The 20,067-nt window shown below is 37.8% G+C and overlaps 1 protein-coding gene across 10 annotated transcripts in view; it reads left to right on the forward strand.

The window, feature by feature from the left end:
• Positions 1 to 20,067, forward strand: part of TCF4 (transcription factor 4) — a 350,980-nt gene that overhangs the window by 250,177 nt on the left and 80,736 nt on the right. For 4 of the 10 annotated variants that reach the window (XM_039256096.1, XM_039256097.1, XM_039256099.1 and 1 more), the window contains exon 1: positions 5,947 to 6,398. The exons of the other annotated variants lie outside the window; for them this stretch is intronic. In XM_039256096.1, coding sequence (XP_039112027.1) covers positions 6,330 to 6,398 — 69 coding nt within the window. In that variant the 5' untranslated portion in view covers positions 5,947 to 6,329. Of the gene's footprint in view, positions 1 to 5,946; positions 6,399 to 20,067 lie in introns of those variants that run through there. 10 annotated transcript variants of the gene reach the window in all.

Raw genomic sequence — 20,067 nt, forward strand, 5'->3', positions numbered from 1 at the left:
TCACCACATCACACATGCCATTAGATACATGTTCCCCAGTCTGCAGGCTGATTCCATGTTAATATCTTTGGTTGTTGAATTTCATAGGTATGATGTCCATGTGGGTAATGGCATACTCATTGCATTCTTCACCACAGAAATGAGAAAATGTGTGGAAGAGTGGGGAAATGACTCTAATCCAGATCTAACTGGAGACAAGAATTTGGGAACTTGGTTTTTACATTTACTTTGCATGCTGTCATCTGTCACCAAAACACTATTATGTCTGTGTGAGCCTTCATACTACTGTTTAAAGCAAAATAAGAAACTGCCTCTTTCTCCTGAAGAGAAATACTGCCACAGAAAGGTAGAAGTCAAATATTTACGGAACACAAGTCTGGTTAAAAATAGCCCACATTGCTTACCTTAGTAATCAATGTGAATTACATTATAATCAATATGACTACAAGCTATCTGACCAGCCAGGAAGAAAATAAATATTTGATCATGTGATAAACCATTGGGACATCTGCATATGAACCCAAGCCATATAAAAGTATCCAATTCAAGATAACGGTATGAAATCACTGATAACGTCACAAATAGAAATTAGCTTTCATAGTCTCAACTGATCATTTGATGCTTTTCTGTGATAAAAAGATCTTCCAAACTGAACTTGTCTATATTTGAACCGTACAAATACTTAAAGCTATTGTACCTGATAATATCTAAATGCTGCCAAGAGAATAAGTTTATGCCACTGAGAAGAAGCAGGTGGTTTGTGCTGTATCTCTGTTCTTCATGTAATACGGATTTACCTCAGATAAATATTTTTATATTCGTCTGACAAGTATATTTATCCGAGATAAGTATTTCCCCCAGATGAATGTGTGTTTTGGAAAAAAAAAAAAAAAGTTTAGGTAATTAGGATTCCAATTGAGGAAAATCATTAAAAAAGAAAAAAAGCTTACTCACTTACTAAGAAAACAGTGATTTTACATTCGAAAGATCTCAATACAAAGAAATATGAGAATATACATACAGGAACTTGATTGGTGTTCACTGCTAGACTGCAGGACTGTCTCAAGTCACAGATATCAGGAAAAATTATTTTTAACTCTGTGTGTGTGTGTGTCTGTGTGTCTGTATCCTCCTTAGGGTAATTAAATCTTCTACGAAAGTTGTACTCATACTTACTAAGGATTTCTGTCATTGCAATTTGAGGTGGACCTTCAAAATCAACCCCTCCTTAGGTGTAAGGTATCATCATTTGTTAAAATTTATTAAAATTAACAATCCATGTATATGCAGTCACTGACTAAACACCAGCATTATTTACCTTATGAATTAAATTTCTTCTTTCTAGTGACTTCTACTAGAGAGCAGAAAAACCCAGTTGTTCAGCATCTGAAAAAATTAAACTGAGTAATAACTCTTTTTTTCAGTGGGTATGGGTAGCTTAGATAACCTCCTTTCCCTGACTTGACAAACTTTGCCAATCATTTGTGTGTAAATATGAAGACATAGATTTTGATCTTAAAGCATCAACAGAAATATATCTTCAAGTATCTAACTACACCTACTGATTCCTCATGTCAGTTGTGGTGGGCATCCCACAAGGCTTTGTGATTTGGTACCTTTGCCTAATGGTGAAGAGTGTAGCATGGTCCTGTAGTAGACTTGTGTCACCAAAGTCTGTTTTGGGTGGAGGTCATTTTCCCACTGTTCTCTAAGGCACTTTTCTTGTAGAGGAAGCAGCAGTGGAGGGGCCAGGAAAAGCACTCTCATTTCTAACATGTCGATGATACGCTGAACTAGGTGCCCTCTCATCTTTGCTTCTCAAAAGAAGTGCTGGTGCTAAAATGAGGGAACTAAAACCCAGACCTGTGATGCGACGTGGCCACCATCACACTGTGACCAAGTGTTAAGGTTGTAATTCTCAGACAGCTATGTCTGACCCTCACATTTAAGCCCTTGGGGTTTTAGAACTTTGCTCACGTCCTTATCCCACTGCCTTAGCAACTTTGTGATCTATGAAATGTCATGTAAGGTTCTTTGTGCCTTAATTCTCTGTCTTTAAAGTAGGAATGGTAATACCTGTCACAGAGTACTGGTTATGAAGATTAACTGTAGGCAATGGTGTGTTCTTTAAATTGTATATCACTCTACATGTGTTAGTTAACTGTTCTATTATCAAATTTTTTGATGGGGTACACATTTACCTAAGGTGGTTATTTAATTTATAGGTGTGCTTGTTCCCATTTTGTTAGGTAATCACTATATATTGATGACTGTTACTTTTTTCCTTGGGGTATAATGTTTAGCTAAATTCACCTGTGCTGGGCAAAAGAGAACAGCATTGTTGAAGTAAGCAAGTATTGTATAAAAACAGGGAAAGTTTAGGTGTTCAGTGACTTGAACAGAAACATGGACTTATGCCCATACTACCAAGTTATACCCTGGGGGTGGGGGAAAATGACACTCCCTTCATATGACCTTCATCCATTCCACTCATTTATTGAGTACCTGCCTCATTCTGGGTGATGTACAAGGTCATGTGTATGTATTTATTAGGTTTACTTGGACTTTTTAGGAACTGCATAATATAGTCATTATTCAGAAAAAAAAGATAGAATTTAATGAGATCTGTGATTGAGAAGGAATAGCTCAGTTCCTTACTGTGTGACAGTTTGTTGTCTGTTGAATAGATGTGTGATTGTACCTACTTAACAATGAAAACATTAGACTTTAGTCGTATCTTTCCATCTTATTCAAGGGCACAGGCTCCATCTCCTCAGCCATGTGGTCAGGTGTCTGAGAGCAGGAATAGTGTTCTATCTGTCAGTACAACTCAATACAAAGTTGGGAATCATTAAACAATTGTTTGTGAAATGATTGAATGAATACAAAAATCCAAGGCCGTTCACTCAAGTGGTGTAGAACTTATTCTTTAATGAGGCCATTCATTCTTTCATTCATGCATCCTTTCAGCAAGTTTTTATGAATGTCCACCTTGTAGGTGATACTGGACACGTGCATTGGGGATCTCTGGTCAGATAGCCTCCAGATGTCTTGTGACAACTCTATACGTGTGCCCCCAGTTCTCCTCTTCTCCAAATATATCTGTCAAGGACTTTTTGGAAAGTGAGGAAAGAACTGTAAACTTCAAATTATAGAAGAAGGTCGGAATAATGTGGATAGGTATTAAGTGGTCAGTACTTCTAAACAGTAGTTTTACTGGGAAGAATTTTTTCCCCAAGAATGGCAGACGCTGCCTACCCTGAGTGTCCTCAGTGGTGTTTTCAGCTGACCACCAGGGAGAGTGGTGGCTCCCTCTTTTGTGTGGCTAACTTCTATTCCCTGTCATTTCGGTGGTAACAAAGGACTCTTGGCCTATTAGGTAATTTGCCTAAGTATACACCGATGAAGCAAACAGATCAGGTCAGTGTCCCTTAAAAATTGGGTGCTATGATTGAGACTTCTTTTAAATTTATTATGAAACACATGGATTCATGCATATAGCTTTGGTTGTTCTTATACTTCTGTGCTAACTCCCCACGCATCACACTAAAAATTTATCATGGGTGATATTTCTGTCACAAAGGAAACTTCAAAGTCTGAATTCGCAGAAATGTCTCAGTTGACAAGACAAGCCACTGACTTCAGTTCTGCGATTGAAATGTACTCCAAGGTCAACAACCCAAAACCTGAACATCAGTGGATGATAATACCTTCAGTGTCTCGATGGTTATAACACATAGATCATCTTTCAAACGAGTGTATCTTTATTAATTGTTGCAAATTTATACTTTTGAAATTTCAGGCTCTTTTTCATTAGCTAATGAAGCCCAGAAGCTTAATGTTCTAGTACCATTTTAATTTTTCGAGTCCCATGTGCTGATTTGTCAGGGTTTAAAAATCTCTTTCACCTTATCAGATTAAAAATATTTATTTATGCACATGTTCACAATATATTTAAAAGCAATGAAAGCTTCAATATTTAAAATATTAATTGTTGCTCATTAAAGTATGAAATTTTTATTTATACTTACATAATTAATAGAAAGGCATTTATATGTTTGCAAGATGAGGCACTTAATGTAGATGAAGCAGAATGATTATTTATCAAAATAGTTCAGAAGTCTTCCTAGCAGTCCATCTATGAGAAAGTTGAACAGGATCTAGACACAACCTCCTAAATAAGGGGTTTCCATAAGAAACAACAAAGGAATAACAAAAATAAAACCCCCAACTTCTCTCTTCTTTAAATTCCAGCCTCTTTTCTACACCCTGGTTTTTACATACTCCCCTTTCGTAGGTGAGTACCCTAGCCTTATGTATGAAACACTGAGGGTGGTTTAAAGGTTACAAATGTGATCCTGTCAGATTGACAACTAACTGTTCTAATGAGGAAAAAATCCTCAAAGCATGAAATTTGAATGAAATGTGTGATTATAATTCAAGTACTGTTTACACAAACCTCTGGGGACCCTCGGAATAAATGCAGAGCAAGTGAGTTAGACAAACCTCTGGGCCTTCGCTATATGTGTGTCTGTGCGGGGGTGTGTGTGTGTGTGTGTGTTTATTTTAGAGTGTGGGAGAAACTTTCCACCATGAAGCTAAGGCTTTGCTCTTCAGAACCAACACCGCGGTCCCCCCCTTGTTTATGAATACTGTATGTGTTTTGTTACCATGTTGAATTGTAAGGAAATAGGTGCTTTGAATTATTAAAGTTGAATCTTGAGAATAGATGTATGCTTGGGTGGCATTTGCTTCGGCATATGCAAATGATTTAGTTTCATTTGGGATCGATTCCCAGAGGCCCTCCTTTCCTGGGATGCTCTGAATTTGGCAAGCTCAAGTCAACCCGTCTCCTCTACCCCCTCCCCCTCCCCTTTCTTTCTTTCCTTTTTTTTTGTGTGTGTGTTCCTTCCCCCCCCCCTTTTTGTTGGATGATATAATATTTAAAAATAAAACACATTAATATATTCACGTGCTTGTTAGAAACGTTGTGACCTAGGAAAGAATCTATTGTTCAGTTGTAATCAATAAAGGTGGAGGAAGATTTTTCGCCTTAATCACTTAAAGTTTATCAAAACCTTACAAACGTGGAAGGTTGGCTTAAATATTTGTACAGAATTGGGCTCCTTGGGATGATGCAAAATTCTGAAAATGTGGTGTCAGAGGTGCCTTTTTAGGAACTGACAGCTGTAAGTCATTCGGAGGTTCGGATGTACCAATAAACTCTTGCTTTAGAACCCAGCAAACAAATAGCGTTAAGTGGGTGGTAGATGATCCAAAGGCACAGCGAAACCCCCGAAACTCCAGACTGAGGATGTGGCCGTGCGGGGTGCCCGGGCGCAGCGAGGGGGAGCATCGTCCCTTTCTATTCTGCGGGCCGGCCTTTGGACACGCGGCGGACCGCGGCGTGGCGAGGTGAAGTTCACGGGCGGCCCCCCGCCCACCGGTTCCGGGGAAGCGGAGGGTCGCAGAGCCCTGGGCGGGCCGCACTGTTACTCTGTTTCATTCCGCAACCCCGTTTTGTAGGTTGTTGACCAAGCAGTCAGAAAACACTGCCCCCTCTCTCCTTTGGAGCGAGGTCAGAGACGTGGTGGGTTGTGGTTTTGTGTTCCCCCCCCCTCCCCTTTCCCTCCCCTTTCTCCGAGTCGAGTTCTCAGGCAGCTGCGTACAATGCTGGGAGCTAGCCAGCAGCAGAGACAGATGGCAGAGTTATTAGATGTGCATCATACGATTCCCTTCCTGCCACTCGCTTTTTAATCAAATTAAAACAAAAAAGAAAGAGAGGGAGAGAGAGAGAGGGGGAGTCAATTAACTGCATTTGTATTCTGCTCAATAATGGACCCTGTTCCACTTTTACCCTAAGGCAGTTGAGTGGAAATTTTAGAGAAGAAAAGGGTGCCTAGAACAAAAAAAAAAATTAAAAAAAAAAAGAAAGAAAAGAAAAAGAAAAGGGGAAAAAAAGGAAAAGAAAAAGAAAGAAAAGAAGGGGGGGAGTGAAGACTGCAGAAATTTGTAAGAATCGGCATTATTGGAGGAACTGATAAAAACCCCTCGGAAAAGTTGAATCGATCCCGCGTATGCATTAGGATTGAGAGCTCCATCAAGGCCGGGCTGCCTTCCAGCTCCGCTGCGCAAACTTGAGCGTCTGACAGCAGCGCGGCGGCCTCCCCCGCCCGCCAGGAATGGTCTCTTCCTGCTTTGCATATTCACCACGCTTGGCCCGGCCATATGGGAAAATGCAACTGAAGGAATTGTTGTGAAAAAAGGGACAGCGAGTTTGAAATAAAAGTTGTTAGAGTGGTACTGAGGAGAAAAAAGATTCCGAGACCATGTACTGCGCATACACAATCCCGGGCATGGGCGGCAACTCTTTGATGTACTACTATAATGGGAAAGCGGTAAGCGGACGCGGGCTGCGAGGGGGATTTTTTGACAAGTTTTATTGTCGCAGGGATGAGCATCCTAGGCGGGGATCATTGTTTGCAAAGTTGTGCAGGACTGCCGCACCTTCCTTGGTGCCATGAAATAGTTATCACTTGCCAATCTTAGGATATTATGGTTGCCTTTTCTTTTGGGGACAAAAAAAATTTTTTTTTCTCCCAGAGCAGAAAAACAGGGGGTTTCAGAGCTTTAGAAAGTGGATCCCAGAGCGAAAGTTTGCAGTCAGGTAAAGTTGGAAGGTGGTAAGATATGGGGGGGTTGGGGGGGGGGACTTTTGGAAAATTCTTGTTCCTTCCAAATGACTGTTTGAAAGGAAAAGCAGATATGAGGAGCAGAATTGAGACAGCCCAAGTTAGGCTGAGAGGAAATGTGGGGTAAGTTTCTCCCTGGACTGAGGTCTTGTGATATCTAGTCTTACTAAGTTGGAAGCTAAAGTGAAGTGGATTCAGTGGAGAGAATCTGAAAGGTTAAAAAAGAGCAAAGACCTAGAACAGAGACATCCAAGAAGTAGATTATATAAGTTTAATTTTTTTTAAACCAAAAAGAAAAAAAAATCTATGCACATAGCAATATTGTTGTAAGTTATATGTGTTGTGTGGCTTCTTTACTCAATTTTCCCTCTTCAACAGAAACTCTTTATTTAAAAAAAAAAAATGTGTCTGGTATTTTGTGCATAACCCCAGCAGAAGGTTTATACTTGCCATCTGGAGGTTTATTTTTTTTTTCCCCCCTTCGGCTGGGTTCTCTGAAGGAAAAGGATTTCAGTATTTTCAAATCGGTATGTGGGGCTCTTTGGAAGATTTGTTGGGGGATAGAGAGACAGAAATTTATTATTTTAAAATAGAAAAAGAAGATTGGGGGGAGTGAAAAGCAGCCATTTACAAACTGCTCTCTGTGTACTTTGAACTTCCATTTGGATTGATCTTAATCAGAGTGTGATAGTTGGGCCAAAAGGGACCGATCAGCGCTTTCACGAAGGCCCAATTCAGCTGTAGCGATTGGCGCAAACGAATTAAAACGTGTGTATGTGATGGTGTATGCATGAGTCTGTATACTTCCCTGTGTATGCATAATAGTTCTATCTAGCTGAGCATATACTGGGATGTATACACATACACAAGTGTTTCAGGATGCAGTTTGGTTTAGGAAGATTAATAATTTCAGTCAAGAAACCAATTTTATGAATGGGCCACTGCTGAAATAGTATCGTTTACTTTTATTTCTTGGTCACTTAAAAATGCGAGCAAATTGTCAAAAGTTTGTAAAACTATCCAGTTTTTATCTTTTTTTAAAAGAGAGCATAGTGTGTAATTAGAAGAACATTAAAGTGTGGTAAGGGAAATATAATTTTAAAACAAATGGCTTATGTTGTGAACTGATCCAGTAAAGTGGTTAAATTTGTAAACATAAATATTAGGATTATGTAACTTCCTTTTTTTAAACAAGTGCCTAATTTGCAATTGGTAGTTACTCATGTATAGTTCTTAAGGCTTTTGCCTATTATCTTTTTGAAATTCCCATATATAACATGGTTAGGCAGCACCTTTAATTTTAAAGCACTTCTAATGAAAATTTGGTGAATGATGCTATCATAGCAGGAAAAAGTACCTCAGAAGCAATCAAATAGCTGCAGGGATTATGTGACCCTTATGCAGTAGAAGAGAATTACAATGAATATAAGTTTCTGCGGTTTTTATCTTTAGGAATTGCCAGTGATGTGATTTTTATATGTGAATTGTCAATTTTCTGTCCTGATTGTCTGAACTGACCAAATTTTAGTTTAAGTTTTGGACATTTTAACTCCCTTTTAGCCAACAGGAATTTTTTAAAAATCTGTATTCCATTCCCACAGCTTGCCAGTTGCCTCTATCATAAGAAAATGCTGAATATGACATCATATCACTAATATGCCCTCTCAGTTGCCAAATATTTTGGTTGTTAGATTTTTTTTTTTTTTGAGAGGATGGTACTCATAAAATCAAGATCACTCTGTCACAGGAAATGTATTTATAGGAACTGTTTTAAGGCGTTTATTAAAAACAAATCTGGTGATGTGTATCTCTATTGATTCAAACACTAGAAAGAAGCAAATTGTACATATATTATAGTTAGAAGAAATAACCATTTGGAACACTAGCAGAAAGCTTTTGAAACCAGGAATGGTTACCAGTTCTTCATTTTAGCCTTATGAAACGGACAGCAAAGTCCAGTTGTACGTGTTCTTTGGACGGGGCCGGTTCTATACCATTTTTTAAAAATGCCTTCATGCATACACTGGGGAAGCAGATTTTTGTTTATTCTACAGTGTGTATTGTACTGGCTGTAATTCTGCATTCAGCGGCTTTTGATTTGGTGCCAGACATCTTGTGGAGATTGTGTATGCCATGAGTTAATTGTTCAAAATGCCTATCGAAGAGACTTTACATTTCTTGAGTTTCGCTTGTTGTTTTGGGTTTGGGTATCTGTGCATTTTTGTGTGTATGTGCGCATATGACCGATGTGTGTTTTAACTCAAATTGTTGGGAGTTAAGTGTGATCAGCTATTTGTTACACAAGCTTTCCTCTGAAGACAACACAGCACTGAATTCCTTCTTTTTTTTCCCAGTGACAAGTCAATTACTTGTTTAAATTCAGTTTGAACTCTCTGAACTGAGAGAGGCCAGAGGAAGCAGGTTTTCCCTGTGAATAAACAAAAGAAGAAAAATGTAAAATCATTCCAAAACACTGTGATTTTAGGTTGTTGGGAGAGTGCAATTAAGCATTGCAACAATTATGATTTCTTCTTTTTGAACTGGCACCTATAGGAATTTTGAAATCAGTTTCCCTCTAACTCCCTAGCAAGAGAAATAGTAAAGGCAGTGGTATTTTAGGACAGACAAAGAAAAATGTAAATTTTCTATTACCTTAAGTTATGAAGTGTTTCTATGGCCATATCCCACACAAAGTGTTTTCTTCTTTCTGTGAACCACTGGAGCTGGTCTTGAAGTGTGGACTCTAGGAAGCCATCACCTACAAAATATCATAACATTAAAACTCTCAGAGAATAAATCTTGAATATAAACCAGAACGTATTTTTGAAAATCAGCTCCTCCTCAGGTGAGAGTTTAATACCAAAACTTAACCCAATCATTTTCGTGATTTCTTTTCTTTATGGGTTAGATGTTTAAATACACATGAATCCCATTTTCAGCTAAATAAAAACTGTGAAAGCATTACTTCTCAACTACGGGGAGAGAGGCTCTTTGCAGAGAAAATAAGTCCAGTTTATTTTCTGTGTTGTGAGTGTAAGCTTCCATCATACTGTGCTGCCGTGTCCTCCTTCAGGCTATGAGCAGTATCAGGCTTTACCTGGTCCACAGTAAGTATAGTTCTTGCTGGACATGTTGATTTTTTTTTTTTTTATTGTAACCGCTCCCATCTTCTTATTCATTGAATAAGAATTTTAATAAGTAATTATTTGGTCAAATTTTCACATACCTAAAAATAAAGCCAATTCCACAAAGATAAAATTATGGCAAATGAAATTGAAAACAAAAGTGGCGAAATTTCCTCCTAATGGTAATTTAAGATCACATCATCATCTCTCGCCAGCATGTGCATGTGTTAAACCGTATAGAGAAACCTATAATTATTGTAATTGCTCTTTTTGCTTTATACTAACAAGCTTCAGACCATGTTTCAAACTAGTTGTTTTGAAATAGTTATTTGTCAAGTCATCAAATCTCAGAAAGTAAATGGTAATGAGCTCTCCATGTTTATATTCTGACTGTTGGTCATATTATGCAGCTTTTCAACTCCCTGAAGTTCAGAGATGAAAATGGATGTTGATTATTTGTGATATCGGGGCCAAAAAGTAAAATAATTTCATGATTCCTGCTTCAGATGAAAAAAAAAGGAACATTTTAATATCAGAATCATTTCAGTTGGGAATGCATTCTTAGAAAAAAGTTTAGCTATGAATAAGAGACAATGTCAGTCAGCCACCTGAATTTTTTTTAAGTAAAAATTAGGATATAGAGTGTTCAGCTTTTTTCCCCCACGTACCGCAGGAAGTGCTAACATAAAAAGCTTAATATTTAAATAATACCAGTAATAATATTTTCCAGTATAATTTACATATGGCCCTTTCTTTGCAAACCTCACACTTGATTCCAGTAGTCTCTAGCCTCCTGCAGGCAGCCACTGGGCTTTAAAGTTTTTAATAGTGTATCAACTATCGACTATGCAAATTGCAGTTAGCGTTTTAAAAAGGTATTTCATATACTTAGCTATTTTCAGAGTCATGATTATAAATGAAAGTAGCTGGTATAAAAGCATTACTCTTTAAAATTATTGTTTAGCTGCTATTACAGAGCAAAAATTTGTGTAGGTCACAACTAATAAAATCTTTCAATTCCCCACTGATTGAAGAAAACAAAACATATCAAAAAAAATACTATTCAGGATAAACGTCTTTTTAGTAAGCTTACTTTTTGGTATTGTTGACATGTAAAGCATTTAATTTACCCATTTTAAAATAACAATGAAATTTTTATTTTTCTTTTCTTGTGTGCTTGATTGCTTTGAACAAAATCATGTTGATTTTGTTCTTTACGACTAAGCTGGTAAAAATTCACCAGACGCTTAATCTTGATATTGTGGCTACATCTTGCTCTCCTGCCTCTGATTAAATTTCCAAAATCCCTGCGTGAGATTCACAGATGCCAGTTTGAACATTTCTCTGGGGCTCATTTCTTAGAAGGAAAATGTGGATCGGTTACATATTTGGTTAATTTTATTTAATCCCTAATTTCTGGTAGGTCTGAACATTTTGGATTTCGTGCTGATAATTGATAAGCATCCTTCTAGGGCTAGGCGATGGCATTGTTTCAAGGAGAATTTGGAGGAAGGACATTGAAACACGGGGAAGAGGACTGGGGAGAAAAGAGGCCAGGAAAAAAGATCTAATATTTGGTGCCGTCTTTAAATACCTTTCCTACTGATCTACAGGAGATTATGCTGAATAGTTGTTTGTTTCCTGTTCCACTAAAAATGTGGCTTGCATTACACCCCCTATTTGTTGTTTTGTTTTGTTTTGTTTTACTAAAATTACAGTACCACTGGAGAGGCATGAGAATCAGTGATTTCTTCCTTGTAACTTAATTTTTAAGTGTTTTTTTTTTTTAAATCCCATTTGAATTTTACACATTGCCATATTTCATTATTGTAAATGTTGTATGAATGTGTTTCCAGGCCTCCCTGAAACTTCTATCACAGTGATGCTACTAAGGAAAAAAAAAAATGCCTTGGCATCATTCCTCTGGAATCACCATGTAGGCCATGAACATGGTCAGCAACCTACCATCGTGAGGTTAAATTTTTTTTTTAATCTTAACTTTGAATCCGGTGAAAATATGTAGATTTTAGATAATGATTCTGGCCATTTTAAAAGTTGCTAAAATCAAGTTTACTTTTATCATAAGAAAATGTAGCAAAGACATATTTGCTTCCATAACAAACCTCAGTGTAGGCCTTATAACTGAGAATTTCAGGACAGACACACAAAAGATTACTAGGCTTTTTGGTTTTTTCTTTTTTGGTTTTTTTTTCATGTTTCTCCAGTATTATCAGGGTTACAAAAAAGCTCCTATTTCACAGTCAATATAGTTTAACGGTAGTTTTAGATTTCAGTCTTCCAGAGTTTGTCTATACTTGATTGGTTTTAACTTAGCCCTTAATACCTCAGACGTAAGTCTAAGGTGACACAGGGTAAAGTTATGTGTGGCAACAGTAAAGAAAGAAAGAAAAAAAAAAAGCTTTGGAGCTGTATGTTCATAAGGTATTTAAATATTTGTAATCTATCCAGGAAATCATCACAGTCCTTAATAAAAGCAGCTATATGTAAACTAGGAAACACAAGTGACTAGTGACAGAGCTGAAACAGCTACTTCTGTAAAATAACTATATTTTGAAGTATGATGTGACCTGCTAAAAAGTTAGTGCATGGAAATGTTTGGAAAACTTCCTAGTTAGAGGCTTTTTGATGTTTCAGAATCTGTAATCAACTGGCACATTGTATCACCTTAGGTATATCCATTTTATTGTACTTTATTAAGTAAAATGAAATTATTCTTCTAAAGAATATTTCTTAAAGTTGGGTTTACTGGTTTGGGCTTTGAATATGGTTTGAGAGTTTGCTCCACTTAAACTTTGGGAGAGTTTCCTGTTTGCAGCGCGCTGAAAGAACTCTGGCCTAGGGCCTTGCCTGCAGCCTCTAGGTATTAGCAGATGCATTTCTGTCACAATACCATGCTCTGATTAGAATTTAAACCTTAACATTTCTGAGGTTTTTGTCTTTAAATTCTATGTCATGTCAGGTTCCCTAGTTTTCTCCAAATTCTTCTTACTTGTTTGTTAAAGACATTTGCCTGTGCTAATCAGGGCATTTTGTTGAAGAGTGACTTAAAAGGGACACTACACCTATATAACATTTTATTTGGGAGACTGTACTGTTTTAAAGGCATCCCTCCCCATATTGGGATAAAGAGTGGGTTTAAAACACCAAAGAAGTCAGGGGTGGGAGCAGTGTGGATGATGGTCTAATTTCAGGCTCCACCGAAAAAATGCAGGCTTTGGCATCCTCCGGGGACCTAGGGCTCTGCTTTCCAGGAGACCAAATTATACTTCTCTTGAGAGAGGGCACGTTGAGGTAATTGGTGGGACAGACTGGGGAGAGTCGAATTCCAGCTGCTTCCATTGTAGCTGACCTGAAAATGAATAGGGGATGTTAAGAGTGGAGGCTAACGTTTGACTTGGCTTTTTCACCTCCACAAACCTAGGGGTGAGAATTATAGAGTAGCGAATGACTGCACCAATAATAATCCTGTTCAAGTGGGAATTGTATGTTGGGGGAAACTCTCACGCCATTTTAAAAATAGTTGATGCGTTTACCAACCACAGTCTTATCACTGTAGCCCCAGTAAAGTTTATCCACAGGATGGAAACACTCTCTGTTTTTACTGTTAGCCATCTAGTGAGTGTGTCTTGGGTTCTCACCTCTTTGGTTACCATTTTAAAATGCTGGTAATGAAAGGCCTTCAGAAGGCACTGGAATCCCACCTCCAAGAAGAGAAGCAGTAAGTAGAGGTGTCTCCCCTCTGTTTCCCCCAGAATGTAATTTTTAAAAGGAGAATAATGCTGTATTACTCAATAGCTTTCTAACGAATAAAACAAATTAAATTGATGTTACATGCATATTTAAACCCCATCCAGTTAAGTACTGACGTGATTAAAATAATCAAATGTATTACTTAAAAAATTAAAAAGGATAAATTCTGTACCCCATTATTTTATTGACTTTTAAATATAAATTGCAGAAATGTTTACATTCCTAATGGCATTATTAAGCTAAACTGACAAATCAGAGGAAAAAAGTTGATTGCCCAGCACATTATTATTTCTGCACCTGTTATTACAATTCAGAAGTGGGGGCTCAGCACACAGGAGCAGCATGGATGCTGTTTTCTTAGGCTTCCTTTGTGTGATGTGGGGGTTGGGATAAATGTTTAACAGGTGTAGTTTCACTTTGTAGTGCCTTTTTGTGTGTTGATATGATTAAAAGCCTACAATGTGTTTCATGTAGCTTTGAAATTAATATGCAAATAATTGGGGATGGTAGGGCTCTCCTCAGCCTGCTGCACCAAGCCTCCCTGAGCAGAATTGCAGGGGTGGGGGGGGGGGGGGGGGGGAAGCAGCTTTTTAGTAGAAGTTGTTTAGGTACAAATAATGCCACCTTTCATCTCCACCCTGTGAATCTGTCAGGGAGAAATAAGGGAAGGAGAGGGGCATCAAGTTAATTGAGGTGGAATTGCAGATCTGGGCTGAAAATACTTTAGATTTTTATCTTCTGGTAGTACATTGGCCAGGAGGTTGGTAGACTTTTGAGTACGTTTTTTTAAACAATAATGTAAATTGTGTAACACTGTCAGCGATTTGGTTTGAAATTGTGCTTGTTTCTTTAGTTTATTTCCTTCTTGTCTAAATCATACACTGTCATTCTTCAAACATTTCAACCATAGTCCTTCCTGTCGCTGAGATGGCAATGATTGTTTATGAGTATAATTCTAGAATTTCTTAGGTGTTCATTGCCTACCACTAATTTCAGGTAGAAATCTAAAGGTTCTGCAACCAGTGGAATAATAATGCCCTAGTTTTTTTTCCAATTTTTTGTTGTTGTTTAGGTTTTTAAAAAATGTTGTTATATTCTTCAAAATGTAATGACCTCCAATTTGGATTGAGAGGGGAAAAGTATCTTTGTTGAGTCTCCTGTAACAGTTTTGAGTCTGTAAATAAGTGGTTAAAATGCTGTTATCTCCTGGAAGTTACTAGTTAAGACTATTCATATGAGTTTAGATTTTGTCCTGTGTAATAATTTAAATTCCTAGACTTTAATAAGACTTAATATGTATCGTGGATCCCATTTAATCTCCCCCTGGCTTCACAGCAAAATGTTTACATAAATGAACCCTCAATTTTGATATCAACTATTTAACTCTCTTTCCAGAGTTAATACTATTTCCATAATTAAACATTTCCACAGTTACTTCCATAGGAGTATAGCTTAACCATGATGTTCGTTTCTGTTCTTTTAAGCCATCTGTTGGCTAGGTCAGCAAAGAAATGAGAGCTTGATTTTATTTTAAGGGGAATAAGTTATTACTCTACCATTATATTAGACACGCAGCTTCAGAGGGAGTAAAAAACTAAAATTCCATCATATTTTCATTTTGTTACATTTGCAGCAGAAATGTGTATGCTCAAATGGTTATTTTCAACTCATGACAGCTGTGATATTTAAAATGATCACAGCTGTTGTGACTTAAAATTGATTTTTCTATTAACACCTGAGAAAAAGACCTGTGCTGTATTAAAAACTTAAATAAGGTAACTGTAAAATTAGATATGTTGATGTGAATCTGGTAATCCTACTTCCCAGAGGTTGCAAAGTGCAGCAGACCTCATGGATGCTTCCAGGGAGTGAGCTAAAACTGCTAGAAATAGATGCGTGGTTGTTAAATGCGTTTACCTTTTAAAGAATCCATGTAATAGCAGATCCTCTTGGCTCCACTTTTACAGTGTCAGTTTTGCTAATAAAACCTCTTAGAATTCAGTTTACTTCATTAACCCCAAGAAAGGCACATATGACTTGTATGAATCATTATGAGATCCTAATCTCTAAACTTTTTTACCTTTCAGACATGACATTGAGAAATGCAAACCACACTAAATTGTTCCTTATGGAGGAAGTTTTGGTTTTATGGCTCTTTTCCTCCATCATTTTCAGATGATGAAAAAAAAGAAAAACAGATGAAAAAGGAGAAACAGATTATTCCTAAGTAGTTTTAGGCTAGCACTTGTTCTTGGAATCTTTAATACATTTTTAATGTTCACTTCGCAGATCCATTTAACCTGTTTTAAGAGTTAGATGGTGCTTCCTGCTTTCAGTTGATCAGTTTTGATGTTGACCTTCTCAGGATAATCACTATTGGAATCTTTTTTTTTTTTTTTTTTTTTAAGTGTTGGAATCTTGAATGTAGCAATAGATTGCCTATCTAACAAAATAACCGCTCTAACAAAACCTGGGCACACTTAGATATTGAGATCATTTCATGTTTTGAAGTAGACGATGTAGTGTATAAAACATACAGCTGGCCTGATGTGAAATTATTTATAGATAATAGTGCCTTCACAGATGCATCGCCAATAGGGAGCTATGTACGTTAAACTCTTTGGCTGGTCCTGGGCTTTTTACCTGTGTAACTCAATCAGAATTGAAAGCATGACAGATTTTATGATGATAAATGTATGGCTGGATTGGAGAAAGTCTGGATGGCGGGGGGTGGGGGGTGTGGATAGATGGATAGATTACATAACCTGATAGTAATTAGTTATTGCCAATTATTTATTACTCAAAACTTGTTTATTCGTCAAAAATTTGCGTACAATGTGTTAGTTTGACTGTTGTATATAGTTTAGAATGGGTTGGTATTTTCTATCATACAGTGAAATCACAGTAGAGATGGTTCGAAAGGAACACAGTTTACCTCGTTCAAAGTCGTAGGCTGGGACTGATGCACACCTCCAGATCACAAGGTCGACATGTCCCGTACTAAGTGATCATGAGTATCAATGGATATTTACTTGTTTGGCTGAAGGAGTAGACTCCTGGAGATTGCCATGGTTTTGCATGAAGAGTCAAGAAGATCAAAGTGGATATTTACTGCTGACATACTCTGGCTAGAAACGTGTATCTTCAGAACAGTGGTGACCCCCGGACACATGGCAGTATCTGGGAAATGTTTGATTGTCCCAACTGTAGCAGTAGAGTGAGAGTTCGCCTCTGGTATCTAGAGGCCAGTGGTGCCCCCTCTTCATCCAAAGTGTACAGGGCAGCCCTTCACTAGTGCTGAGATTGAAAAGTCCTGGTTTAGAAGTAATATGTCTGGACCTTGATCATTATTTCCTGGCATAGTGAACCACCTTACAAATGATTGCAGCTTGCTTTTCTTTTCTTTCCAGATCAGTTCTCTCCCTCTCCCCCTCCCTCTCTGTCTCCCTCCCTGGCATAGCACGCTAGAGTATTGTCCAGGTATTTCTACCATTTACAAGAAAATGTGGAATTTTATTTGAAGTGTTGTAAATGTAGTACATTATTTGTGAACCAACTGGAATGACTTCAAAGCAGCTGTTAGAATATGTTGAGTCAATAAATGTGCATTTCTCTATACCCTAAATACATATTTATATCTTACCTTTCAAAATGTCTTGAAACCTCTCTCTCTGTGACTGTGGGTTCATCAGAATCATCCTAAAAGAGAGTTTATTACCATTAATGTTTTTTCTGTAGGTCATAAAGAGGCAAAGAAGGAAACAAATTAGCATAAAGAAACTAATAGTGCATTTAAGTATTTTTGGCATTTAAAGACCTTGTTCGCGTCGCCATTAAATATATCCTCTGTACTAAGATCAAAAATTAAAACCAACATTAAAAAAAAAAAAAAACTCTCTTTTCAGCTTTCCCAATAATGCAGCTTCTTTATCCACTCACAACCGGGGATCTCTCTTCCTGCCACTGCTGTGCTTTCCCATCAGTGCTGGATAATTCCTGGCAGTGATTTGGAAGTGATTTTTGAAACCTCAATTGCCTTCCCTAGCACCCTGTGGAGGAAGGTGGCGGTATCTAGTGGCAGAGTCTTACACCTGCCAACTTGTGGAACCCAGAAGCACACCTCACTTCTTAGATGCCAAGGATTGGAGAGAGCTGCCAAGTCTGACAGTAACTAGTGCCGCTCTTCAATCTCCTCCCCATGCTCTACAAGGTTCTATCAGAGTAGAGACGGCAGCTGGGTACGGGTACGGGAGGGGCGGCTCTGATTTGCAGTCTGTCTTTGCTTAACCCATTGGTTGTTCTGTTTCAATTCCATCCTCGGACCGTGGACTTCTCGTCTTTCTGTTTCCCTGCCCACTGGGTGCTCCACACTTCTAGTAAAATCACATGGATGCCTTTGGGCTTTACTGTGCCTGCTGCACCTGAAACCGTCTTATGAAATTGCCCTCAGTTGGCATTTATTTCTGTTTGTTTTCCACGTTTTATTGTCTAGGGCTGTCTGTACTCAAAGTGAATAGAAAACTTATAAATATTTTTTTGTGTGCCAAGCAAGTTAGAAAGATTACCATTCTGGGTGATCATTTCATTGATTTGGGTATATCTCTTTCTGGGAGATGGTAATTTTTGTTGTAATTGCAAATTTACTCTAAGCCGAGGCTCTTTGAGGAAGTGTTGACCTTGTTTTCAGTTTTGATCAATCACTGATCATTTGTGTTGGACTCTCGAGAATTTTCTTATATCCCATATACCCCAGTATCGTCCTCTCAATAACTGTAGAACAATAACTTACTTATACATGGTTTGTAGAATGTGCTTCAGGAAGCTTGCTTGTGTTGTATTTAAGTCAGACATTTATGGAGTGTAAAAGCAATCTTACTGTGACTTTAATTTTTAGGAAAGTGGTTTACAGCTAAAATAAAGCTTATTCTTAATATTTTATTGTAGTAATAATCAAGTTTTAATAAACCCTACTCGCAGGCTTCAGTTCTTCCAGAAGCCTTTCTAAAGCACCTTCTATTAATCCTCATTGCACCCTAGAACAGTGATCGGTGACCTAAGAGTCTTTATCCCATTTACTGTCTAGTAATGCACTGTCTAGTGAGGTCGCCACTGGCCACATGTAGCTGTTAACATTAAATCTAAATTAATTTAAAAATACCATTCAAAAACTTAGTTCCTTGGGCCCACGAGCCACATTTCACATGCTTGGTCGCCACAGGTTAGTGGCTACCGTATTGGACAGCACAGCTCTAGAACATATGCATCCTTGTAGAAAGTTCTAATGGACAGGGCTAGTCTGGGAAATGGAAGCATTACAGGATCAAAGTCCTTGCTTACCCTCTTCTGTTTTGTAACAGAACTAGGGTCACTTTTGCTGTGTATTTCAGTATATTTTTTGAATTTTTTTGTACTTTATAGTCAGCAGATGTCTGAAGCAAGAATTGATATTTTAAGGCTACCTATCATTTTAGTTAATGCTTACCCCATCTATATTCATCTCTCTTTTAATATATTTAAAGCTCGATGTAGACAGACTTTTCAAAGGAATCAGCTCTTAAATGACCTTGCTCTGAATCAGAGAGATCTTCTGAAAGAGGGGCCCTGTCTTGAGGAATCTTTATACACTTGTTAGCATGTTGTGGATAACCAAGAAATGTTTATACAGTCAAATGAACGACTCCCAACCTCCATCATACCCATCTACGTGTCCATGTCGACACACAAGGGCAAGCCTTGAGTAGAATGCTCACTGAGACTCGGCCTCCACGGAATTTGAAGAGCTCATACCTTCGTTATTTTATTAAAATAAAAATAACCTATATTTATTTACATAATCTAAACTATCTCTTGAAAAATGAATGAAAAAGTCAGTCTGTAGGTCTGATCCTTAACGCTCATTTAGTCCCTAACCCAACTTTGTGTTTGAAGTTTTCATGTCTTGTCATTGTCAAGCTTTCAAGCAATTGGGAAGATAAGCTATCTTTTTTTTTTTTTTTCTTTTTTTAAGTCAGCTCTCTTCCCAACATGGGGCTCAAACTCAGGACTCTGAGATCAAGAGTTGCAGGGTCTACAGACTGAGCCAGCCAGGTGCCCTGGGAAGATAAGCTTAACTCTTTATCTTCCCTCAAAGATTAGCACAACAGTATGCACAGAGAAGTATTCACATGACATTTGTTGAACTGATAAGTATCACAACTTTTTTGAATGTTAAGTTTCTCAAGGTTTCCCTCATCCAAAGCAGACCAGTAGGCTGTTATTTGTGGAATGAATGAATGAATAAAAAAATATATATCTTTTCATTCCATCCTTGAGTTGGAGAAATGTGCCTGATAAATGTTGATGGTGCTGATGACCGCCTTCATTCATACTTGCACATTCAGCATTGTATTGATTATTTTTCACTTTTAACTATGGATGACAGTGGATGAATGGACTGGTTCTTAAATATGAAGCACAGGGAATGAGTATGTTTGTGCCCT

This window comes from Hyaena hyaena, unplaced genomic scaffold (assembly GCF_003009895.1).
Source record: "Hyaena hyaena isolate Hyena2069 unplaced genomic scaffold, ASM300989v1 scaffold_557, whole genome shotgun sequence".
Classification (NCBI taxonomy): Eukaryota; Metazoa; Chordata; class Mammalia; order Carnivora; family Hyaenidae; genus Hyaena; species Hyaena hyaena.